Source organism: Necator americanus, chromosome IV (assembly GCF_031761385.1).
Source record: "Necator americanus strain Aroian chromosome IV, whole genome shotgun sequence".
Taxonomy (NCBI): domain Eukaryota; kingdom Metazoa; phylum Nematoda; class Chromadorea; order Rhabditida; family Ancylostomatidae; genus Necator; species Necator americanus.
The window spans coordinates 6,433,730-6,458,927 of NC_087374.1; the positions used below are offsets into that span (position 1 = coordinate 6,433,730).

At 39.6% G+C, this 25,198-nt stretch overlaps 4 protein-coding genes across 7 annotated transcripts; 2 read left to right on the forward strand and 2 right to left on the reverse strand.

The window, feature by feature from the left end:
• Positions 1 to 30: 30 nt before the first annotated feature.
• Positions 31 to 6,231, reverse strand: RB195_000515 (uncharacterized protein; the record flags this gene model as incomplete). 2 transcript variants are annotated; one of them, XM_064196908.1, is made up of 16 exons in its annotated part: positions 31 to 183; positions 238 to 378; positions 2,241 to 2,327; positions 2,507 to 2,677; positions 2,772 to 2,938; positions 2,993 to 3,077; positions 3,139 to 3,258; positions 3,338 to 3,469; positions 3,543 to 3,608; positions 3,861 to 4,010; positions 4,066 to 4,213; positions 4,266 to 4,448; positions 4,526 to 4,629; positions 4,707 to 4,877; positions 6,100 to 6,168; positions 6,229 to 6,231. In XM_064196908.1, 16 exons carry the CDS (start codon positions 6,229 to 6,231, stop codon positions 31 to 33), a joined length of 1,950 nt encoding a protein of 649 aa, XP_064052788.1. The 2 variants fall into 2 exon arrangements, with proteins under 2 accessions (XP_064052788.1, XP_064052789.1); XM_064196907.1 differs by lacking the exon at positions 6,229 to 6,231 and having other exon boundaries at positions 6,100 to 6,150.
• Positions 6,232 to 7,139: 908 nt separating this feature from the next.
• RB195_000516 (uncharacterized protein) lies at positions 7,140 to 12,871 on the forward strand (the record flags this gene model as incomplete). The annotated part of the gene is made up of 14 exons (XM_013436096.2): positions 7,140 to 7,202; positions 7,267 to 7,383; positions 8,487 to 8,555; positions 8,614 to 8,652; positions 8,716 to 8,766; positions 9,352 to 9,408; positions 10,809 to 10,893; positions 10,959 to 11,101; positions 11,176 to 11,272; positions 12,125 to 12,256; positions 12,320 to 12,449; positions 12,509 to 12,591; positions 12,641 to 12,737; positions 12,796 to 12,871. 14 exons carry the CDS (start codon positions 7,140 to 7,142, stop codon positions 12,869 to 12,871), a joined length of 1,239 nt encoding a protein of 412 aa, XP_013291550.2.
• A 1,565-nt stretch (positions 12,872 to 14,436) lies between these two features.
• On the forward strand, positions 14,437 to 19,291 carry RB195_000517 (uncharacterized protein; the record flags this gene model as incomplete). Of its 2 annotated transcripts, XM_064196909.1 has the most annotated exons (12): positions 14,437 to 14,539; positions 15,433 to 15,579; positions 16,640 to 16,808; positions 16,873 to 17,008; positions 17,300 to 17,401; positions 17,460 to 17,532; positions 18,380 to 18,503; positions 18,564 to 18,606; positions 18,664 to 18,759; positions 18,827 to 18,958; positions 19,027 to 19,065; positions 19,130 to 19,291. In XM_064196909.1, 12 exons carry the CDS (start codon positions 14,437 to 14,439, stop codon positions 19,289 to 19,291), a joined length of 1,326 nt encoding a protein of 441 aa, XP_064052790.1. The 2 variants fall into 2 exon arrangements, with proteins under 2 accessions (XP_064052790.1, XP_013291549.2); XM_013436095.2 differs by lacking the exon at positions 14,437 to 14,539 and having other exon boundaries at positions 15,444 to 15,579.
• Positions 19,292 to 19,566: 275 nt separating this feature from the next.
• RB195_000518 (uncharacterized protein) lies at positions 19,567 to 24,600 on the reverse strand (the record flags this gene model as incomplete). Of its 2 annotated transcripts, XM_064196910.1 has the most annotated exons (5): positions 19,567 to 19,747; positions 20,813 to 20,961; positions 21,052 to 21,163; positions 21,285 to 21,411; positions 21,535 to 21,574. In XM_064196910.1, 5 exons carry the CDS (start codon positions 21,572 to 21,574, stop codon positions 19,567 to 19,569), a joined length of 609 nt encoding a protein of 202 aa, XP_064052791.1. The 2 variants fall into 2 exon arrangements, with proteins under 2 accessions (XP_064052791.1, XP_013291547.2); XM_013436093.2 differs by lacking the exons at positions 21,285 to 21,411; positions 21,535 to 21,574 and adding an exon at positions 24,539 to 24,600.
• Positions 24,601 to 25,198: the final 598 nt, after the last annotated feature.

A 25,198-nucleotide genomic window follows, 5' to 3' on the forward strand; every position in this document is an offset into this window, starting at 1 on the left:
CCAGAAATAAAAACAACTTGATAAATTTGTTTATCTTCTGTCTGTTTTCCCCATTTTCCGCTTCCCACTAAACAAGTGTTTCGGTTTCAAATCGTATACATGACGATCGGCTTCTCCCTTTCGGGCCTCTCGTCGTAGTCGTTTCATTGCATTTACCCGCAATTTAGCGGCTTTGGCACGTATCTATAATGGGGAATTTTTATAAAATTAACTGATATCTTGGATTGTCAAGCTCACCTTCTTATCGGGAATGGCGACTTCATCTCGTGGCGGTGGGCGGGATGCACTCAGGCTGGGTGATCGGCCAACCTTAATCTTCTTGCCAAGTTGCGGTTTCTGAGCTTGTCCAAGCAAATTCTTCATACGTTTTGTGTTGACCTATAAAAGCATAATCAAAAAGACCAGGTTTCGGAATGAAAAATGAAGAATGCTCTTCCTAAACAACATTTTAAAAAAGTGAAGATACAAATGAGTACATTAGAGTTCATCACAAACTGTTTTCGCTATCTCATCAAGCTACTTTGATCCCCAAGCGAGCCGTTGAAAAATCGAATACAAAAGAAATGACGATAAAATGTTTCAAAGAAACTTTCGATATAAGTTCCAAATCATAGACTGTGCTTAATGTTTGACTGCTGCTAAAGTGTGCTTCCTCAACGGATGAGTTTTACCTCTTAAGTTTTTTTTTTTAAATGAATCGATAATTCCAATCAGAGGATGATTAGATGCACACTACTAGTGTTGCAGTCAAGCACTTGCCGTCGATGAGTAGTTAGAATTGTGCTTTACATGAAATAAACAAGCCAAAGTGACTCCAGGAGGAAGATGGGCGATACCACTAGTACCGACCAAAAATAATTTTATTGAATGCTTTAGCTCGTAGAAGAACCACGGAGAAGTCACGAGATTATGATCCAGCCATTAAGAGGGAAGCAATTACGGAGTTAGTATCATAACAGGACATTCAACTGGTCCGCTTCGTTCTACCAAACTGTCCACGAAAATGAGAAAAAATAACTGATAGCATCTTTGGAACCAAAAGTAAGGGAACTGCCCTCCTAGAACCTTCGATATTATAAGAGCTTGTGGATCGTCTGATCTATGGACTTCCAAGATTTGATAATTCTGCAATCTACAAATTTGTATGTTACCCAGACATCCCTTCATCTAAAGAGGCATTTGAAATGAAGTTATTCGAATTGAATGTTCCTCTAACTTGTTTCGAATGAAAAAAATCTAATTTAAGGATAATTTAAACACCCCACTAGGACTGAGACAAAACTTCCGCTGCCTATCATTTGTAAAAATGCAATTTCTCTACTATTAGGACTATCCATTCAAAAGTTTATAATTGGGCCGATCTCATTTAAATCAATGTAGTTGCCCCTAGTGCATTAAAGCCGAGCTGAAAACAACAATGTTGATCTATGGATCTATGGACAACGAATTAATCCCATACTGGTGTCAACCCTGTATCATTTTTATAAGCTGAGATAGAGAAGAGACGGTGAAGGCACTGCAAAGTACTTTCGGATGATACTGGATATCGCTGCATAGTCGGGTCAAAACGACAAGAAGCGCGGTGCAGATGCGTAAGCAGCGCGGTGGAGACAGCAGTTGGAATTAAGATGGGACCATAACCACGTCCAGCAATGAACGGTGGTAATGAAGGTCCTCACTCGATCCTGACCGCTACGCTCCTCCGCACCGCTTCGAGCGCAACCGCTTACGCAACTACACCGTGCTTCATGTCGTTCTGACTCTACTATGCATGGTGGCCAGTGCATCAATATCCACCAAAAAGGGATTCCCATGTAGAAGATATGAAATAATGCAGTACATAAATCGAGAGGTTTCGTGGATTCGTCGTTGTGGACTAGTGAAGGAGAAATGGGTGATGTAACAGAACATGACAAAGAGAGAAAAAAATGTACTTCACATATCAGTAATGCTTCATAGGTTAGTAGTTTACAAATGCATGCTTCACTTGGTGTTCCTTAATAATTAAAGAAGAAATTTTTGGAGGCTCACAAAATAGGATTTAGAAAGAATTTTGAACAACCCTTGACACTTCATGCACTTTGGGTGCGAAGTCCAGCAACTAGAAGTTGGAAAAATAGAACGGCTTGTTAAGACGCCCAATATTTGGCAGCATTGTTGATTGTTTTAAACATTCTATTGTCATGCTTTTTCCTTTAAGATATGAGACTCATACATTTCAACCAATTCAAAAAAATAACCTCAACACCAAGCTCCTGCATCTCTTCCTCTAATCGATTCATAGATCGTTCGCGCTTCCGTACATTTAGACGCGACACATGGCTGCCCTGAAAATGAAAAATAGACAACGGAAAGCGAGAAGTTCAAAGTGTTTGGAGCTCATAAACTTGCATGGAGATGACCAGAACTTTTACTTCTGTTTACACTTCATTTCTTTTGTCAACAGTCGCTAATTGCCATTTTGCTAATAGTGATCAGTGATTCATTCTAGCCCGGAAATACTCACCGCTTTTGACTTATTCAAGTGATTCTCCAAGGCTAAAAGCTTCTCTTTTTCTCTGATCTGCTTTGCTAGTTCCAATTTTTCTTTGGTCTCTTCATCATCACTATCCAAATCAGAATCATACTCTCCAGCTTTCTCTCGCAGTTCTTCTTCGGCTAAGAGATCAGCCAGTTTCTGAAAACGTGTTCTCGTGACTATATGTCAAATAATGCACTAACTTAATATGATATGATATACCAAACAGTGTCAAATGGAAAGAAAACCACACTTTTTGAATTTCAGGGTCGATAAAGTCGGCAAGGTTATGTCCTTCCCAAATTTCTGGGACGATATCGTACTTCTCCTCAGGATTTTTGAGAAGGTAGTGCTTCTTCAAGTCCAAAATATAGTCGTCTTCTAGTTCCAATTCCAATTCACGTTCAAGTCTTCGCGTGTCTTCAACATTCCAACGTAATGTAAGGAAACTAGAAAGCGTTGAAAAAAGCTCACTTTCATCTCTCTCTAAATTATTTTCATTAGTCTCCATGTGTTGTTTACGTCGTTGCACTGCTGCAGGAATATAAGGAGCACGAACCTGAAATCATCAAGTCTAGATTCTCTTAATGGACAAACTCTTTTTTATTATGGTTACTTACTTTATCATCCCTCGGTGTAGGAAAAGCAACAAAAACACGGCTAAGAATAGTGTCCTCGACAGATGCCCCCTTCGATTGCAGTTTAGCCTCCACTCGTTGCGCTAATAACTCATCACAAGCCTTAAAAACAGTAACGATAGAACTACTGATTCTTGTGTCTCATAAAATTGTCTCTCAGATTAAAATGTGTCGCTGCTACCTTGTCTCTCAGATTTATAACTCCTTCATGAGTAACGGTTGACATTTCTATCACCGGTACTCCTTCACCTTCAATTTTCTCCAGCTGTGCTGCTTTTTCCTTTGGGAGATCGCTCCGGCGTACAATATCAATCTAAAATGGCATCTACTTCAGATTTATTGTAACAAATCTGCAGCAACAAGAAAAAAAAAGGAAATCTGTTAACCTTATTCAGTCCAATAAGCACTGGCTTGTTGCCAAACAATGGTCGAATTGATTCAAATAAAGATACCTAAAAACGACTTTGAAAGTCAGAGAAACACTAAGCAGAAATGTATGATTACGCCGGATATTTGATCTTCACAGTCGATCTAGTTGGTAAAGAAAAGGGAACAGAATACGCTTCAATTTTATGACACTTCAGTTGTCATAAAATTGGGAGAACTTCTTGTACAAATGCAGTTCACTCTATCACTTTTTTTTTTTTTGTTTTATACTGTAAACACACACAGCTAAGGTAAGCTAAAGTGTTTGAAGTACACACCTGTTCTTCTATAGTCCTGTCGCACTGTTCAGAAATATCCATCACAAAGAGTACAGCAGCTTTGAGATGAGCGAGAGCAGTTACGGCTTGCATTTCAATGGTATTCCTTTCTTCGAGAGGTTGATCAAGTATACCAGGAGTATCAATAACCTGAAATAATACGAAAGTAATATAGAATGAGGAAAAATAAGAGGACGAAACCAACCTGCCACCGTAGGAATTTGTAGTCGAGGTGACCGACGTATAGGGCCTTTGTTGTGAACGCATATGGTTGAACTTCGACGTCTGCTCTAGTAACGCTGTTTATGAAAGATGACTTACCAACGTTCGGGAAACCACAGAGTATGAGAGTTCTGGAAATGTATGTAATAAAGTTTGCAAGAAAACTTTTGTGGCTACCCTCACCTTGTGCCAGGATCAATACTTGGCAACCGCGAAAGATGCTGCCGAACCTGCTCGAGATATTCAAAACTAGACTTCTGCCGCTTTAACAGTTTTACCATTCTACCCAACGCTGCTCTCTTCAACATTTTGCATCGATACAGTGAATCACCATACTTCATCAAACGCACATACTCGCGAGCAATTCTGAAACACGAGACCACTCTTCTAAAGAAAATAATCAGATGTAACTCCAGAATTAGACATTTGTTGGTGCAGCTTACCCGTCTATCAAATGCCTGGCTGTATTCATTTGTCCTAATGCGATTTTGTAATGGTCTCTATCATACAGAATATTCATCAAGTCGGAATAGAACGGATGAACTTCCTGCGAAGATAAAACTTAGTAGGATAAATCAGAAATACGAGGAAAAAATAGAGTTCAAGTGAGAAATCCATTCATACCTCCATTTTTGGGAACTCATTTATGATCTGAGTCAGTTTATCATGCAAAGTTTGTTGGAGAAACTTGATTTTACGAGCATAAAAAGCTCGTATGCGTCCAATCGCATATTGCCTATGAACGACAGTAGGGGTCTTACGCTGTGTTTTTGATAAGACGATGTCCTTGAGCTCCTAAAAAGGTATTTCCTCATAAAAACATGATTTTAAAAGAGTGAAAAAAATAAATTAAAATGCGCTCAAAGCTGATTCACTGCTCACATAAGACACACTTTCATCAACTTTCCTTTTTTTTCTCTTAGTAATTTTAGCTTATATGTCATAGATCCTCGAAGACTAATGCTTCGGTCTTGTCCAGACAAAAATAATGGTGCAGTTGAGTGACCTCCGACTACACTTTGCCCCATTACGGCTACCACTCTACACAGATCAGTTACAATCACTTGAGAAATCCGTCCAACGTTCGTTCCGCTCTGCTTAGATTTGATCTATAGCAGACGCCTGTATGACGGGACCTACTCACTACAGAAGTAATCAGAACGATTTTTGGAACTAGTGCCTATTTATGCCTAATTGCTAAGTAGCTATAATAGTTTTACAAAGATCGTTCTTGCGCGATCATAACCCACCGAATAATTGATGGAGAACTAACTGGAAAACAAGCAAGGATTTCTCTCACAATTTCACCTGTGTGGACCACTACAGCTACCACTGGAAGTGGTGCGACTGCTCTCGCAGAAGATCGAGAAGGTTGGGCAGAGCTGTGTTCAAGGACGGCACACCTCGGCGAAGATGCGGGTAATCGCGTCAGGCGATGACATCAGCCCGCCGATTAAGTCAAGTAAGTCAGGTGCGACTGCTATGCTAACACAGAGTAGAATCGGAAGATCAGAAATTTCCAACTAAGGTGACACCTGGACAGACCTGGCGCGAACCTCTTACAGAAAACATGACACACAGAAAGAAAACTTTAGGTGGGCTTCATTCCTAGACACCGTACCATTTCCAAGTTAGGAGGTTCGCGCCAGGTCTGTCCAGGTATAGGTAGACTGAGAGTCCGTATAAGACGTCTTTGTTTATGGTGCAATATTGTACAAGTCGTGACATAGATGTCACTGCGATTTTCAACCGCTCACAGGTGACTGATAGGTATCACTGGAGCTAAGATAATAGTTGTATCACGTCGAAGGAAGCGAGGAGCAACAACGAACACAAAAGAAGATAATTCGGAGATCGCGGATTTTTTAACCGAACTATTTCCTTAACCAATCTTTTTAACTAAATCCTAGCGGAACGTCTAGTATTCTTTTGGGCAGCTGATCATTGCGGTAAATTAGACAGCGAATATAACAAGTATATGAAACAGAAAAGAATGTGTAAAAGATCAAGAGCTTACCGAAGCTGTCGGAACAACTGTAATCCGTTTAAAGTTGTACTGAGACGTCATGGCGCATAGATGACGATTCTGAATGAAAGAGAAAAGATATACATATGAATTGATATCTTAAAATCGCAGTCACTGCACCATTACATATAGTCCACGATCAATAATAGGAGAACTATGTACACCTAAATATCAGAGTTACCTTCTTTTAACAAACTTGAGAACGAATTATCAATAAATAATATATCAATGACGAATAAATAATCGAGTGGCCAAATGCTCTCTACGTGTATACAGGGAATCGTGTTGGAGATCATGAATAGACAATTTAATGTTTCGTGTAACAAAACAAGCCCAAACAGTGGCTTTTCTCGGCCATTCGAGCTCGAAATAAATTTGCTTACGTAATTTTAACCTGTGAAAGCACTGAATTTCTATAAAGCACTTAACAACTAAATAACAGAAGAACTCGACTAGTAATCAGACATTAAAAACCTAGACCTTAGATAAACCTATTGAAAAGATGGATTCTTGAAAATTCTGAGGATTCCTAAACACTTCAATTCAGAATATATCCCAAACAAATGAAGTTCATCGTGAAGTAAATGAGAAAAAAATTGGCACGACATAACCTATGGCGATCCTACAAAATAGCACTATATGTAGTGACGCGATATTGCAAAGAGAACCAAAATGCACAGGTTTTTCTGGAACTGGATCTTGGCACCTTCTTTTCTCTATTAGTCCTAGAAACAATAAAAGGTGACTTCACCGCACAGGAGATATCGGGGAGAAAATTCTACCTCGTCATGTCGTAAATAGGTGCGCAAGTTCTGTTCTCACAAACTAAACGTTATAGTTGACATTTAATTTATTTCAAGAGTACAGTACAGTGTTTTTTCTCTTAAGATCGCAACGTCTTGGATTTCTTGGTTACAATTCCAGAATTGTGTTTTCCTCACTCTTATGTTGATATCTCATTGCATATTGATGTTTTCCATCGGGGAGTCTTAGTTTTCAATGCTTTAAGATCATTGTAAGGCCTTGTTGCTATGTTTGTATCACTAACCAATTTGGTCGCTGAGGCTGGTTATGATGTTCCTGGCGATATGACGGTAGGTTATCTGTTATCGTTTATGTCTTGTTGAAGGGGCACAATGTATCTGGTCTTTGTTTCAGCTCAACGATTTGTTAGCTCTGTGCTCTAATGAACTTTTTGGGAAGGAAATCCCTCCACAAAAGATGGCCGTTCTAAAAGACGGGAAGCTGCTCAACAATCCCTCTCATACACTTGAGGTACTGTTTAGTGTAACGTAGATACAATCGGAGAAGAATAGTTTGTTAGTTATTTTCTCTTCTATTCGTATTGTATTCCGTTGCGAGTCAAACTCATCATCTCATTCATAATCTAAGCAAAATACGAAGTGCCTTTGCGGTTGTTCCACTTTTTGAATTTTGACAGGGCCAGTGTTTGTCCGTATCCATCCATTATGCCTTCTTGGCTACATGATGACCTCTTCTTTCTGATTTATCATTTCGGGGCCTGTCGAAGCCTTCGCCTTCAAATAACGCGCATATCCGGTTGATTTGTGATCATTCTCACAGTATCGCAAAAATAGCCGGCCAAGGTGCTGGTTTCATGAGTCTAAGTGATGATACGATGAGATAAAGCTGGCGAAAAAAGGAAGACAATAGTTGCATCCGTATTCATTGAAGTAGTAACTGCTAAGCCGGCTTATGTAGTACTTTGAAATGTACACAGCATATAATAGCGTCATAAATCTACAATTAAGAAATGTGCTCTGCTCTGATATGAAAATAAGTGTTTATAGCTTTGTTATCAGATCTAGTCTTTTTATTCAACGTCGTACTTGTCTTTCTTTATATTGTTGCTAATATCGAAACCTAATGGTGTTAAGGAACTAGAAAATTTCACTTTTCTATATTTTTGGAACATGCAATGAAAAAAATCTTTTTGACAACAAAGAAACGAGAGCCTTATATTTTTGAGTATTATTTCGAAGAATAAAATGCCTCCATGCTCTTATGTCATTTTTACTTTGACTGGCCAGTGCCGGATCTTGCTGAGTACTGGCAGTAGGTTTCAAACTAGTTCTCTGAAATGAGAAAGAGGAAGCCAAAAAGGATAGAATAAGCGGTTGTGTTGCTACAGCTATGGATAAGTGAACCTTCTCTTCCAACGGTACAGCGGCGCATTCGCTCTTTCAATATCTCGAGCGAATGCCACATGATAGAAGTGGTGGAACATGGCAGAAGCTAACGATTAAACCTTTATCAGCTTGGAATGAACACGACTACACCCCTTCCTCATCATTATCAAACTGATTTGTGTCCAAGCTTAAGCAAGTTTCTTATTGGGTTTTAATTTGTTTCTTCAGGCACTTGGTATTCAAGCCGATGATGTGCTCTTAGTTCGTTTGCTAGGCCCGACCACACAGTCTGCTCAGGTGAACATTGTAGTTGCCATACAATAATGTCTGTTTCAAAGCAAAAAAAGCCTTTTAGGTTCCTTCCTCATCACAGCCACAAACAACACACTCATCTGTAAGTACATAGATGATCTTTTACGTTGTGTGGTCTCATTTTATTCAGTTTTTTTTTTTTCAGGTGAATGTACCTAACAATGAAAGACTGACGGAATTGATAAGATCCATTAAGGTTTGTTGGTGCTTACTTAGTTGCTCTTGACGTCACGGACAAGTTTATTTGTATTTGAACCTAAAAAAAGTGCGAAAGATCCATCCGTTAGACCAACTGTAACGTGCTCTGCAATGTTCAAACGCACGCAGCTGCCACCGAGTTTCACCGTTGCTGGCGCATATTAGAGCTAAACCAAGAGCTTTTTGTTTTGTTTCTTGCTCTGGTTAATACGTAATGTTGCTAGAAGCCTCTTAGGAGAAATCGATCGGCTTCTAAGTTTAAACTTCCATTATTCTCTCCACAAACCTTCTGTTTCTCCCTCATATCTTAGCAGCTCTGAATTTTTAACTCCCCAACTGATTTGTGTTTGATCTGCTATCAAGTTAAAAACCATAGGATATTTAACCACTTGTTTCATTATGTCATATTCGGATCGGATTTACGGATAGCTAGATTCCGTGTGTTGTTTTGTTGGACGTATAAATAATATTCTCAATTAAAGTTGTTTTGAAGATTTTTCTTCTTTGTCATGACGGTGATGTGATTTATCCCGTTTTTCCTAAAATAATCTCCTTCAGCGGTATTGATTTACATATGTCTTAGGTGCCCCCAAAAACAAGAGACCCGTTGAGAGAGAATGCTCGAAGGATATTCGAATTGGTTAGTTCATTTTTTTTTATCAAATTAGTTGTAAATCATTCAACGAGCATGTTCTGCATTCATCTTTTCCAAACTATCAGCAGAAACCAAATCCTCTATTAACGTGATAAGCCTTACTAAGGACTGGAATCGAGACGTCTATGAGCACTGAAGCAGTTTAGGTGCTGCAGAAATATAATTATCACCTATGTATAAGCTGCTATCGAGGATGAGCGGTAGGCGGCTACGTTTGTAAAAGCGCTGCACTGTCAATTGAAAATGAACGCACACTATGAATTGCTTAAGAATTAGTCGAAGTTTGTTCGAATGCTCGTATTTGAGCTCGTTTACTTCCTTGTCTTCCTTCTTTTGTGCAAGACGACCTTCTCCTGGAACACATCTAACTTGCCTTTGCCGTTTCTTTTCATTCTTCGCGACCTAATATTTCGTTTATAATCTTGTTAAGATTAGCTGCAAATATAATGTTGTTTGCAACATAGGATAACTTCTTCGTTCTAAGGTTCCCCTAATTCATTTCTGCAAAGTTAATGGTAAAGTAAGATGCAGATGAAATGACAACAAATTCTTTTGTTTTTTCTAATGCTCATAGACAATGTAATTGTTGACAAGTGTTTTCTGCGCTTGTGAATGATCCAACAATCCAGCGAACGTTTAGACTGATTGACGATAATGTCACGCTGTTTTCCTATGAAATATTCAAGGAAAATGAAATGATCTTTGAGCATTGCAAATCTCAGGTTTTTTCATTCGAGCTTGCACAAAGTGAACTGCTGTCCTCGTCCAGCCCTAACTTTGTACTCAATACGATTGATTTAAACAAAGGCATGTAAAATTGGACTGGTATGACGCGATTCTGCAATTTGTTCAATCGAGTTCAGTTCAGTAAGCGTATTGGCTGCATCACACGGCGCTTTGAAAAGGAGATTTGAGCAGAAGGTTCGCGATCTTTTGCCGTGCTCCACGTGCAGATTTTTTTTGTATATCGAACCACAGGGGTTAATTTGAAAAACTGATGCAACCGGATAGGAGTTGGTAAAGCAGTTGCTTTCTATGTTCGAAAGAATAGTTTTGACATTTTCATAGTAGTACAAACGTTGTGAACACTGGATGTTACAGTTGAGATAGTAACGCTGGTTGTCGGATTTTCATTAGTACTGATCATGATAGGAGGGATACGGTTTCCTCTGCTATCACAGTTTTTTTTTTGGTAGGAGGTATCGTAAGATATTCTTCTCGTTGGGAAAAAGTAAAGGTCTGTTTGTCCACAGACGTAGTTAACACTTTTTATAGAATTATCTGACCTCGCCTGTTGGATTGGTCATAAAGCATTACGAAAAGTATTTACTTTCTTCAGCTTTGGATTGAACTGTGTGTTTGTTGATTAATGCATGTGATTTTAGTTGAAGAATCCTGCCCAAAGAGCGCATATCTATTTCAAAGCGAAGCCTCTTGTGGACCAGTACATGAAAGATCCAAAGAATTTCGGTCATTACAAGTTTCATATTCTTCGTTTAGTTACTTAACTTAGTCATAAAGTTAATGGTTTTCAGATGCGTTTGTCGAAGCTTATGAGAAAATTATTCAAGATGAGATTGAAAAGGCACGTCTGATGGCAGATCCGGCGAGCGCTGAAGGTCAGCGTCTCATTCAGGAACAGATCCATCTTGAAAATATCAACTATTCTTATGCACAAGTAGGAACCAGTTCAACCGCCATTCTTGCAATTAGTTACTTCTCATATTTCGTTTCTTCTAAATTGTGTTGCAGGCACTGGAACATACACCTGAGGCATATATTCCTGTTCATATGTTGTATATAAAAATGGAAATAAACGGTCATCCTGTCAAAGCATTCGTTGATTCTGGTAAGTTCTTGACATTTGAAGTATGAGAATCTGGACTGAATACCCGTATGTGTCTTTGGTTTTCCACTTTCACTTTTGCCATAAGACTGACCAGTGTTACTTCGCCACTTCGCAGATAGAAATGCTTCTTGTTAGTAATGAATGTATGCCTTTGCATTATGAATCCAATCACAAACTCATTGTCAGGGCTTCTCACATAAAAGGAGTGCTTTGAAATCTTTTTTTTCTCTTTGGAATGTTCTTCTATTATCAGTTATAATGAAAAGAGGTAGTTTGTCCATTCGACGCGAATTCCCATTGTAGTCAAATATTGCTGTACCTGAATCATTGGTGATTAGACATTTCATTGCGTACTATACCACGCTGCTAACCATAGGTGCCCATAATACGCATCCATAGACTCTTCATGTCGCTCTTGGATTAATAATATAATTTGCAACTAAAACTACGAGACACTTTTAAACGGTTTTGGGGGCGAGTGCTCAACAGTTCTATAGCGAGCAATAATGGAGAGTGAAGCAAGGCATGAGGACGCAGTCCGTGTAGTGATTGTGGATGGCGCTGAGACGTTGGGCTTATGATAACAACATTCCGCATCTGGCTTTTCCTCGTTTATTGCGTACAGTGAAAACTATAACTCGGAAAACATGTGTAGAAGCAGATACATTTTAGTTGCTGAGGAATTAAACTAGTGGTAGTAAAATTTAAATGTCCAATCTCGTATGCAATAATCAAACACTGGCGAACTTTCGTCCAGTCGTTTACTCCAAGAATCCACCGTAGACATCTACATAACCAGAAAAGAGAAAAAGGAGCAATCTTAAGCAACTACTTTTTACGGGCTTTGTTCAGGTGCCCAGGTTTCGATTATGTCAGAAGCTTGCGCTCGAAGATGTGAACTTTCTCATTTAATCGACAAACGTTTCACGGGAACAGCTAGAGGTGTTGGAGGACTTCAAAAGTTTGTGGGGAAAATCCATTCTTGTAGGTCTTTCCTTTTATACTCATGAAAATTTCCTATATCTTTGATCTAGTAAGAACTCTAAGGTCAAGTGAAGGTGGAAGACCACTATTTCCCATGTAACTTTGACGTTATGTCTGATCGAGAAATGGACTTGTTGTTAGGACTAAATATCCTCAAAAGACATCAATGCAATATCAATCTGAAGTCCAATAAGTGAGTTTACAACAACATTTTTCTCTCATTTAACTTTGTAACTGCGCCAATTTCCCCAGGTTGGAGATGGGAGATGGAACAAAAACACCATTTTTGTCAGAAGCGGAAATCAACTCACATTTGGAAGATCTTGCTGGATCAGGTAACATAATATTAGCAGCAGATTGTCACAACATGTCCTTTTTATTTAGATGGAGCCGAGTTTATGGTTGATAACGATCTTCTCTCTCAGGCCATGGACCTAGGATTCTCAGAAGCGGAGGCCAAAGCTGCTCTGAAAATGACTAGGTTTGGCGTATCAGCATAAGCTATTTGTTTATCGTCGGCTATTTGATGCATTTTGCAGAAATGATCTTGAAGCTGCGTTGCAACACTTGTTCTCGAGAGCCGACGAAAGGCAAAATGCAGGCAATCGAAACTGAAAATACCACTTTGATGATCTGTTTTAAGACGTGCCCTACGCATTTTTCAGAAAATTGTGTTTGTACTTACTAGGGGATCTTTTCCATTCTCAAAATATTCTATTGAATATTGTATATCGCCCTTTCTAAACTTGAAAATGCATATAGAAATAAAAAGTATTGGCAAAATGTTACATCATTTGATAGAGAATCGTTCACTGCAAAGTACAGTTTTGTTCTAATGCTTTAATATCATTCATTCTTTTTCTTTCAGGTGATTAAATTGGAGTGTCAAGTGGGCAAAACGGAACTTTTTTGAGAGCGGTTTTTTGCATTATGTCAAGGTGATAACACCGCTAAAGCCACGTGAGATTTGTGCTGTGTATAGAGAACTTCGAATGGGGGATGCAAAACAAAAGTAAACAGAAAGGACATAAAAGAAACATGGAAAAAATCACTTTGTTCTAAAAAACTGGTAAAGATGAATCTTTTCTCAATCCGCGAGGAAATGCGTGCGGTCCGCCGTTGAGATCAAACTTTCCCTAGGCACAAAAACGTACTATCAAGCGTTGCCTTTCCATACAGAGCACCAATCTTAACTTTAGCAGTGTTATTGGTTGGATTAGAATGCCCAAAGGAATTTTGTCGGAAATGTTCTTTTTCCCGCTTGACAGTCTAATTCAATTATTTAAAAAAAAACAATAAAATTGAAATATCAAGACGCTTATACTTCACAGAGCGATGAATTCTCCATCAAATAATATGTGATATTTAGCCAAGGCATTCTATTTCTATATGTATTTTTATGTTTGAAAAAAACCCCTCACTCACTGCTTATTTCTCAGCTCATTAGTTGGAAGTTGTGGTAGTCCATCCAGGGAACAATAGAGCAGGTGCTGGTTCAGGTAGGAGGGACACACATCTCGTCCACATTCTCCTAGCAAACAACTTGAAAAGCAAATGTGGTGCAGCGGTAGTCATGGAGCTACGTTTTTTTTTTGATGAGGTAGCTTTGGGGAATTTTTCAAAAGGTTTTCTGGGCCTACTCCATTGCTCTCTGGATCTTTACAACTTCAATGATATCAGCTCAAAACCCTTTTGTGGTTGGAAGAGATTCTACGTCGGGCTCAGATCTTTTCTGTAAACTTAACTAATCATGTCGAAATAAATGTCGAAAATTTATTTAATTGGATACTTGTCAAATTATTTCACCTGAAAGACTGCTTTGGTAATGAAAAGCGCTTTCAGGTGGGATCTGATTTGCTCACTGGTCTTGATTCCTACAATTCTTGCAGCGTCAAAACGACGTAGTTGCGTAAGCGTACAACACCACGCTGACTTTTTTTCCCCCTACGGGATGTTTAGGAAGCATGTAACACTTGTAAAATTGTGTTTCTATTAAGAAGCTTGCAAGCTTTCTGAAAATAAATGCTTTTTCTTACAATCCATATCACACTCAGTATTTGGTGTTGTCTATCGCATATTATTGAAATCAGCAAAACAGAAAAAGAGAAGATTACAAAATCGTTTCATTAGCTGCGGACGCCCTGAGAGAATCTGAGGTCAGTTTGATCAGTAGTCGTGAAATGATAACGAATACTTTGAACCGTCGAGGTAAACGAAATACTTCCGTCATTCAACTACCCTGTATTTTACTATATTATCTGAATTTATTGGGCAGTTCCATAAGTAATGATTTTTCGAATATTTTCCAAGTGAACTAGTTTATTTTTTCGTTACGAACGAACGAATTTTGGGAGGCATTGAAAGTCTGGCACGAAGACAGAAGAGGAAGGTTTAAAATTTTTTGGGGTTTTAAATAGAAAAAAAAAAAAAAAAAAAAAAATCGCGAACTACAGCGAATAATGGTGTCAGTAAGGGTACCCCCTAGATTTTTACGCTCCAATCGCACCGTTTTGAGCGCAGCGGCGCCGTGTTTCATGTCATTTTGATCCTACTACATATCACAAAGATTTATTGTGACAGTGAATGGACGTTTGTTCAGTGTTTTCGTAGGTGATGGTATGTTATCTAACGTACAGCCAGACATGTTGTATTGACATGTGCATCGTAAAACATGTTGTATTGAGGTGACGCGTTGCGTCCTCTGTGAAAACGCGCACAGGTCCCTCTCTACGAAGCGTGCCCTTCGGGCCTGCGTTATTCCTGTTTTGTGTAGTAATGAGTACGCACATGTGGTCTTAGCAAAGTCATTTTCCATTAGTCTTATTTTATTTGTTTAGTGGTTAGAACACTTTTATAAATTCACTCCCTTTCTCCATGTAACTCTGTACGGTTAATTCTTCTAAAAAAAATAATCATTGCTGAAGTAAAATACCAAAATACTACTAAGAAGAACCCTGATCATTGCACCACAAAGTACAGCAGAGATACAGTTCCTACAGTTCTTAGAGTCAAAATGAGCTAAGCACTATACCGTTGCGTAAGCGGTTGCACTGTGCTTCACTGTTTTGACACACCGGTTCAAGCTTCATGTTGTTTTGACCCGAGTATACCACACTAATATTTCACTAATTAAACCGACATATTATTTTGGGTTGTTGGAAAGCTTTTCGTTTCAGGAGTTCGAGAAATGAGCACCGATGTTTCGGAATCATCTACACAAGAACTCAGTGAGTACTACGAAAAATTGCTGAAGATTTCATCTGATCTAGAAGAAAAACAAAGGATTGAGAAATCTTCACAGACGCACAACGCTGACGGAAGTGGTGAGATTTATATACCTTACCTTGTATCCCCACACTGTTGCATCTTACCTGAATTGTTTGTTACGTTATCCGACGTTGGAATATGTTTTGCAAAGAAGAAAGACCTAATCCACTATCTGCTCAACACCTACTTTTTTGCTATGGACACTGCTTCGTTAGACTCTTGAGTTTTTTTTCTGTTCCCAGGACGCAGTTACTAGGACTTGTCTTCAAAATGATCTCCAACTGGTGCTTAGGGTCAACCGTTCTGCTACAATCTTTGCCAAAACTACAAACTATGAGGAATGTCAGAAGTGTCTTGGGTGTTATTGAACTATATTTTTTCCTTGCAATGTTTAAAATTAAGAGGACTCTTCTGCCAATTCTTCAGTATTTCTTCTTTTTTTTTGCTTCCTTTTGTCCTTCAGCAACTGGATGTTCCTTAAGTTTAGAAATTAGTTGTACTTGGATTCACTCCAAGATTCCATAGCGGTATTGTTATTTCAAGAACAATTTAGATTCTGCTGCAGTATCAGCTGAAAACGGATTCCTTCGCAACAAGAAAAAAACATCTTACAGAGCAAGAAATGCAAATTTCCTGGGATTGTTTTTCATCTTGCAGTTGCAGAGAGCAGGTCTCTCATTATTACGTTAACGATGACTGTACGCAGCTAGCTTACGAAATCTCTGGTCTAGTAGCTATAAAGAAGAATCTGCCTCTTCAGAGGCCAGTTATTTGGCAACAGCCGCATCGTTCAGACTTATCCGATCGCGTCTGACCCGATCTATGCCATCAATTAGTAGAGGAGTTTGTAAGTGGCATAACCCTGAATATTTGTAACCTTGGCTGACACGAGAAATTAAAGCAAATAATCACGATTTTGATGTGTATCTACTTTTACATCTAATAGAAGTTCTGGGTGTGAAGCGATCTTTTTCCAGCAACAGTTATTCCACAGTTTTTTTCCGTTCTGACTTTGCCGTTGCCGTCAAGATATGCATAACACTTAGTTAACTTTTGTTACTGAAATATGCAAAGGAAAAGTGCGTTCCGAACAAAAAAATGAAGAGGTCATTTCAGCAATAATTAGAACATCGATGCCACCTGAAAACATTCTCAAGCATGTGGATTATGAAGAGCCACCTAAAGGCATTGAACCACACACACTTACTGACGTGATGCGCCGACTTCATTCTCTTACGGCAGCTGAAATGCGAACGTTGCTAAAACAGGTGCACCAGTCAGGACAGTTAGTTTATTTAGTTTTATCTCCTCTTGTTGGCTTACCTTTTATAATAATCGCTTTAAATTAGAGGCACCAAAAAGCAATTACGCACACGACTACGTCGATACTATCGTAAGGAGTTTTCGATGTACCGGATGTTACACGATGTGGATTGTGTTCCTCGATTCGGAAATAAAACTGCTCGTTATTTCGATTACCTTGTGGTAAGGTCGTGTTGATTCTTCCTATGATATGTAATTGTGCTCAGCATTCTGGAATCGTATCTTGAAGTTGGGAGAGCTGTGCAGTGGTCGAAATAGAAATCTCCATAATTCCACTATAAAATTGCATTCTCATTACTTCCTTTTGAAATTTGAGTAGTAGTAAATTTGTAAGGTGTTGTTTGTGGCCCGGCTGTGTTTTTTTTCTAGAGAACTCGAAAGCAACACAATCTATATTAGAGTTGGTCAAAAAAAATTCTTCATGTACAATAAAACTTATCATCTCTGATTCAGGCAATAGATTTCGAATGTACCTGTGTCGAAGTTATCTATGACTACCCACACGAAATTATCGAATTTCCTGCAGTTCTAATTGACGTTGGACAGATGAGAATAGTGAGTCTTTAAAACTAGTTGTGCTGTGTAAATAAAACTTCTAGATTAATTGATTCAGGTAGACACTTTCCGAACGTTTGTACGTCCTGAGAAGAATCCTATTCTTGATCCTTTCTGCATCCAATTAACTGGTGCTGTTATATTCATATAATTGCAGATTTTTTGAAATTATCAGCATGGATATCGGACCGTAGAGCTTAGTTTCTGAGGTCTAGGAAAGTCAGATCTGGCCATAGCCACTCATTTTCTTTCGGTGACATTTTGGTGAAGCAAGGAAACATCACCACGCAACACTAATCTATAGGATAAATCGAAAATGTTCCCTATGAAGATTTGAATCAACTCTTTCATACATCTAGCGCTTTTTTAAAATCGAATATGTATTACGCGGGAGCTTGCGGAAAATGTAAGCGAAGAGAAATCTGACGAAATTTTCGAATAAGATGAACACTAGATTTGATATTCTTTTCTTCACGCGTATGTGTATGTGTGCTTCTGACTCTTCTGATCAATGAAATAACCTATTAGAGGGATTCATTTTTGTAAGTGACTATCAGGATAATGTTAAGCTGAATCAGCAGGTATCAACCAAAGATGTATAGGTGGGTCAAAACGACATGAAGCACGGGCAGTTGCGCAAGTGGTTGGGTTCGAAGCGGCCCAGTGGAGCGTAACGGTTGGGTTCGTGTAAAGATCCTCGCTACCGCCACCTATCTCTGCATTTCGCCATGGTCCCACCTCAATTCGAACCGCTGTGTACATCGTACCGCTACGGCCGCAGCCACTTACGCAACTTTCCGTGCCTCATGTCGTTTTGACCTGACTATATAATTAAGTTGCAGCTGCATAGTCGTATATTTGATCGTTTGGAGGTGATAGGTGCCATTAATTAATTAATGGGAATGGAATGAAATCTACATGGTTAGACGAAGAATTCGTTTCTACTACTTGTCTCGAAAATATTATTACTTACTTAAGGTATATCTCAAGAAACTGTGGATTCTGCACCAGTGTTCAAGGATGCTTACAGATTGTTTCGTGACTGGATGACACAGCACAATCTTGGCGATAGTGGTTATCGATATGCGTTCGTAACCGATGGGTGAACATTATTTTTGATTCAAGAAACATTTGTAACACCGAGAAATGTGGTATTTTGCAGACCGCACGATTTGTGGAAATTTTTCCAGTTCCAGTGTATTTTGGTTAGTTCGTGAATTCTTTTCACCCACGTGGCAATAGCGCTCACTAGTCCTTTTCAGTCCAACTTCGGAGCTGTCCCTCACGACTGCAGATATTTCATCAATATTAAGCGAATCTTCGAGCAAAGAGTGATGAAACTAGTCAAAGGTAACGGGGTAAGTATATTAATCGAAGTGAACTTAAACACTGTAGCTATTTTTACTACGTAAACTTCAATTCTAGCAATCAGGAATTCAAAATATGCTTGCCCATTACAACCTTTCTTTCGAGGGCCAGAAACATTGCGGTCTCGATGATTCAATCAATATCGCACGGTTGTGCATAAAGTTAATGCAGGATAAGATTGAACTCAGGGTATGCATCATACATCACATTTTTGTAGGCTTTTCAATTCATTTAATTAATATCATTCACTTCAAAAGATCAATCAACGAATGACCCAACGACAAGACAGAAATGAGGTATCCACTTTTGGCAGAGGTTGTAGAACAAAAGCATTTCGGAATTGCACACAAAAGCATTTAGGATCGTCGTCTGGAGGAACTCGCAAAGTCTGACAGAGCCGATGCCTCTGATTATCACATATGGCACCGTAAACTACCGCTCAAACTGCGACAAGTGACTAGGGATGAATTTCTCAGCGAAGAGTACCTAGACTGTGATTCCTGTGACGATATTGATGAGTAGAATGTGCATCACTTGCAGCTCAGAGCAGAAGTAAAAGCCTTTCGGACACTGTTACCGGTAAATCTATGTTGTGGGTACAATAATAAATAAATCATGTTTATTCAAATATTATACAGTTGAATATATTATATGATAACTGTTATCCCAGAACATCAAGGATTCTTTCAAATAAGAAAAGACGTCCCAACCCGTTACATTTAGAGACCAGGAATAGTATTTGTGCATAAATGTTAAAACTAGACTAGAAACATTTTTGACGACTTGTTAGCAAATTACTAAAATAGTCTGCATGTCTGGATACATAACGCAAGAAAAAGTATCCAAATTGGAGTAAAGACAACACCATAAGATGATCGTACTGCCACTTGCCCATGTTCAAAATCTCCCTCTATTTTGTAGCAAAGAAGTACCTCGAAAAGAGCTATCAAGGCAAGTCGCATCATGTTGAATCCGAATCTGAACTTGGAAAAATAAGCGCTGGCATCTAACAGTGCAGTGATCGGAAGCTATCCACCGTACAGGTATAGAGGTAGTCTCTATTGAGCTATCTACTGGGATCCAGCTAGCATTTTATTTCAATATCAATCGTCTCCTTAACAGGTCAACCATGCTATCACTTTCAATGGTCGCTTTCCAGATATTCCCTAATTTTTCTACACCTACTATATAACACCCAATATTATAGAATCTATACATGTAATTGTACCTCACAACGCCAATGTGCTAGATTCTACATATTCTTGTTTCTATTTTTACAGCGATACAGCGATGTACACAGAAAATATTACGACTAGAGTTGCGAACTGAAGATGAACAAATTGAATAGAATTATTATAGAGCTATATGCATACGGGGCAACATAGGTGCGATAGGGAGAAGCCAGACCCTCCTCAGGTGAAGGGGGTTTAGCTTATGGGGTGCAGCTCAAGTGAAGGTGGTCCTTTCGCCAACCGTCCAAAAGTAAAGGAGGTCCCTTCCCCAACTGTTCAAAAGTGAAGGGGGTCAGAGCACTGGCTCCGACCATCACATCTATGCGAGGCAATCTCAATAGACTTAGTCGATTTTCAGGCAGCTCTTCGCATTCTTATTTGTCTTCGATATCTATCTTTGATGTGTTTACAAACCAAACTTTCCTTTTTGTCTACGCACGCACATGTACACTTGAAAGTCCACTTACAAACACTGCGCAGGAATCTAGCTTGCCAACCACCTTGGCATACACCTCCTATGTAATGGAAATGCAAGAGAATTTAAAGAGAACCCCTTCGAAATCAAACAGATATGCACTGAAGAAGGAATCATTGCTAAGTGGCAAAATATTGCGGATATCTTGTTCTAAGACTCCCCAGTCTACAAGAAAAAAAAACCCATATTAACTGCAGCATACTTAATTATAGACATTACTTTGTGAATACTGTCACACTGAACCCTCAATTAGTTTTAAAAGTGAAAAGGTACCCGACAGTGGTAAAACAGTTTAAAAGTAATAATTCTTAAAGGAACAAAGTGACAAGAACTTACTTGAGAGCGGGTCCCTTGAAATCTTTGTACTCAAAAACAGACCGCACAAATATGATGAAAACAAAGTAGGAGTTGAATGTGCTAGCAATAAAAAGCGGAGAGAACACCATCCAATAAGACATAACATAAATGTGATGGATTTTGAGAGGCTGAAATGTTAATTTCCAATACATATATATTCCATAAGAAATAAACTTCTGAATAACTCCATAAACTTCAAACACTTTAAAGATACTTACAAGTATGACTAGGAAGACGAAGAGCGAAGTAGCATGCAACCATAGCTCAAATAAAGTTAACCCGGTCCAGTATATCAGTTCAGAAAGCGAGGGCAGCATTACAAAGAATTTCCTAAAGAAATTTTAACGAAATGTCCATAGTGAGTCGGCGGCGAATGCCTTCACAAAGGATAATGCGACAAAACTGCTGCAAAGGACGGATTTTCTCTGTTCGGCATACATCTTTCTATTACTTCAGTCGAAAACGCATCTCAACCATGCTATTGAGGAAATTCGGATCTTTGGCTAGGATCACCACAGAAAGACGGATAACCGATTTCCTGCGTGCATAGTGTTCTGTACGGGACTCGGCTACAGTTTCTGAACATTCACTGACTGTAGTCAGTAGTGCGGACTCTATGACGATCCTGTCAAAACGTCTCCGTTTATTTCTCAAATGTGTCGGTAGTTTTCCAGCGTTAAATGCTAACACCTACCACAAACTTAACAGTATTGTGTGCAACACCTTCAATTCAGCTAGCATAACTCAAATAAGCAGCAGAGGCTCCATCACCCGTACCATCGTAGACGTTTTGCGGATTGCTCCGCTCTATTATCCGAAATAACTTGCATCGTAGGGGTCCTGGATGCTAAACCGTCAATCTCATGATGTCCTGCTTATAAAGTACCGCTCGATGACGGTAAGCAGCAAGGAGAACAGATGATTTTGACCCGATAGAAAAATGAACAGTCAGGTACATTGCGACGCGGTGCTCGACAGCTTGAAGGTGACCGGTAGCATATCATAGCGCAGCTAATGGATAGCTTCTAACACACAAGCAAAGACAAGAGGGATAGCGCAAAAATTAGGCGACGACTTTACTGCATAAATCTGTATTCTGTGTAAATCCGTCAGAAGCACAACGAAACGTAACACGTAGATCGCAATCGCCGTTCCCATCTAAATAATACTTAAATTAACATGTACAACCAGTTGTGCTGTTAATGCAAACAGTATTGCGAAAAAAGCAGGTGCGATAGAGAGCACCTCAACAGGTATATTGCCCCAAGTTCAGAAAGGTCAGGAGTAAAAGGGGGGGAAATCATCAAAGCCAAACCCAAATATGTCAAATACCTAGAGGGTGCATGGAATCTTTGGGTAAAAACTGCCCATTTCGTTACGCTGAACTGCCGGAAATTATCGACCTGAGGTGCTCGAACCAACTGGTGTCGATAGGCGTTCACAGGAGACCCCAAATCTTGCAGACTATGGAACTGTGATGAATAGATGGATTCTGTTCGAGCATTACATCGAGAAAGTTCGGCAGTGCTGCGTTCAAGGACGGGATGCCTCGGCGAAAATGCAGCTAACAGCGTCAGGGGTGAACACAAGTTCGCCGAATAAGTTAAGGAACTCGATCTACTACTAATGAATGCGGTATTACATCGAGCGACAGTACAAACAAAATGATGACCAAAATATCCGATGAAAATACGCGTTTTGGTGGAGTCAACACACGTAACGCATAATATTTACATCTATAATATTATTTTTTCGAAGTGTTCAAAGTGTAGCTGGGAGCACTCGACACTGCTCCAGCCTAGAATTATACTTCCAAGCGCAAAAGACGTTCTTAGAGCGCGAAGACCGTTTTTTACCTGTTCGATGGGCGATCGCTGCAAGTCGATAGCTGAGCCAGTCCAAGCACCAACAGCTAAGCATTAGTTTTAGGGTATTCATGACATGTAGGCTAAACCTAATAAGAGAAAAAAGGAAGATGGAGCTGGAACCACTAATGGTCTAACTTTACTAAATTCTCCAAGCAGGCTTACAGGAACTGAGTTGCTAAATCGTATAATTTAGCAACTCAGTTCCTGTACGGAACCGAAAACGGCCTGAGAGATGGCATCTCCGAAATCCGCATTTGACAGTTAAGAACGGTCCTACTCTCAAATGCGAAAACCATCAGACAGTTGAAGACTTAATTGTGAAATCTTGCCTTTAAGAAAGTTTTTCTTGCGCTCTAAAGTACGGTTCGATTAGAGCACTGTTGGAAGCCCCCCCCTCAAACTACATTTTACCTCAAACATATTTACAGCGGCGTCGGTATCTGTACCAACTAAAACTACACTGGATGACGATCTACACCACAACACTGGAAAACTGTAAGACTAGGGAAAGAATCCAGAGATCCTTTGAAATGCAAATGGAGGCGACATTGAGGTTTGCGGGAGGGGGACAAACGTGAGACATGAGGAAAAGGAAAAAGAGGAAAATTTGCCTTCAGTGGTCAGCAGCGGGATCATTTAAACGCGGTCACGTGCTCATGCTAATTCTACATTATAAATCTGTTCCAGAATGCTACACCAAGTAACGGAAAACCACAGATGTCATTTGAGAAACTACCGCAAGGATTAGGCGTCGGTAATATGGTGGCCTGACAGTCTGCACACACCACGCAAGCATATACGACATACCAAAGGATACACTTAGTGGCGCTCTTATTTCCGAAAGTGAAGAACTATGTCTAACTATGGCCCCTAGAACTTATGCTTAAGCTTTAACCTTAGAGGTTCTATGACATGTATGCTAAATTTACTAAGAGAAAAAGGAAGATAAAAAGGATAAAGTCACTGGCGTATCAATCCACTTGGGATGCGCCAACGCGTTTTACTGGAATTCGTAATCGTTGAGGTTTTGGAACGCGTGTTGGCCTGTACAATGACTTGCGGGGGCCAGCCGATGATCAAGTCAGTGTTTTTATCCTCCCAGACAAGTCTGGTACCAATTTATCGACCCCGGAGGGATGAGAGGCTGGGTTTGCACTAGGGCGGTTTCGAACCCTCGACCGTGTGGCTACAAAAGAGAAAGATAGAGCATCCAGAAATAAGAGGACGGTTGAGTGCTTCTCCCCAACTACATGTTCCCCGGAAGCGATAGATTGAGTCTTTTCAAAACCTATGGAATTGTAATCAAAGACACTAACACAGGCAAAATAATAGACTGATTATAGGTAGGGAAGACCAGAATCTCCCATAATTTCCATAACATAATAGTCATGGAAATTCTGGAAGATTTCCTCTATCCCTCAAAAATTATTCAAACACTGCTCCTACTCTTTACCCTAAACAACGTATTGTCAATGGAGGATTGAGTTGGATCAAAACCGTATATTCAGTTTTCGACGCGAACATAATAACTAAAGTGGAGCTGAGTTCGAACACAAGATCGAACACTTCGGAAGAAGTGCAGTTGGAAGATTGTGATTTTCAAAGCCACGACGGAATATACAACATTGGAAAAATAAAATAGAGAATTCCTATCTTGACGTAGCCGAAAAACCCCGAATAATTGATCTAGTGAATCAATTTTGTAGGTTTCCGTTGACATCATTTGCTGTACCTTATGTCTTCGTATGTTGTCACATTTCCACACTCACACGAATCATACGATGCTCTTCGAAGATGTTAGAAGATTGATGTATACAGAAGCGTATAAAATACAAACTTTGCGGAAGTTCCGCTCTCAGTTGATGTCTTGCGTGCAGGCTTACATGTTTGTTCTATCATGTTCTTAGCTATTCGGGAGTTTTAAAGGCATCACCTCACGAATCTGAGGTGGTGCAGATTTCAGGTGGAGTATTTGTATACGGGATCGTAGACTATAGAGAGAAGGGTGATTCCGTACATTTTTTTCTAATTGCCGTAAAAAACGGCCCGGAAGATACGGCTTCATTCGTTTTGGCGCACCACATTTTGTACAAGAGGTTCGATTGGAGCGCGCCAGTCTTGTGCGGCGCCGCATCTTCCGGGCCGTTTTTTACGGTAATTAGCAAGAAATGGACGGAATCACCTCCCTGTCCGTAGTCTCCCATCCCGTATACGAATACTCCACCTGAAATCTGCACCACCTCAGATTCGTGGGGTGATGCCTTTAAGGGAAATATCAGGCAATCATCCCGATCTTCTTCCAGAGCGTTCAACGATTTGCATGATTCCTCTAACATCGTTTGCTGTACCTTGTGTCGTCCTTTTTTGTACATGATCATTCGAACCATTGGATGGTCTGGAGAGTAGGCGTGATGTGTACTTGTAAGATTCTTACATCAGAGCATCTTATAACAAGCATGAACGTCACGAGGCAAGTCAAGAGTTTCAGAACGCAACA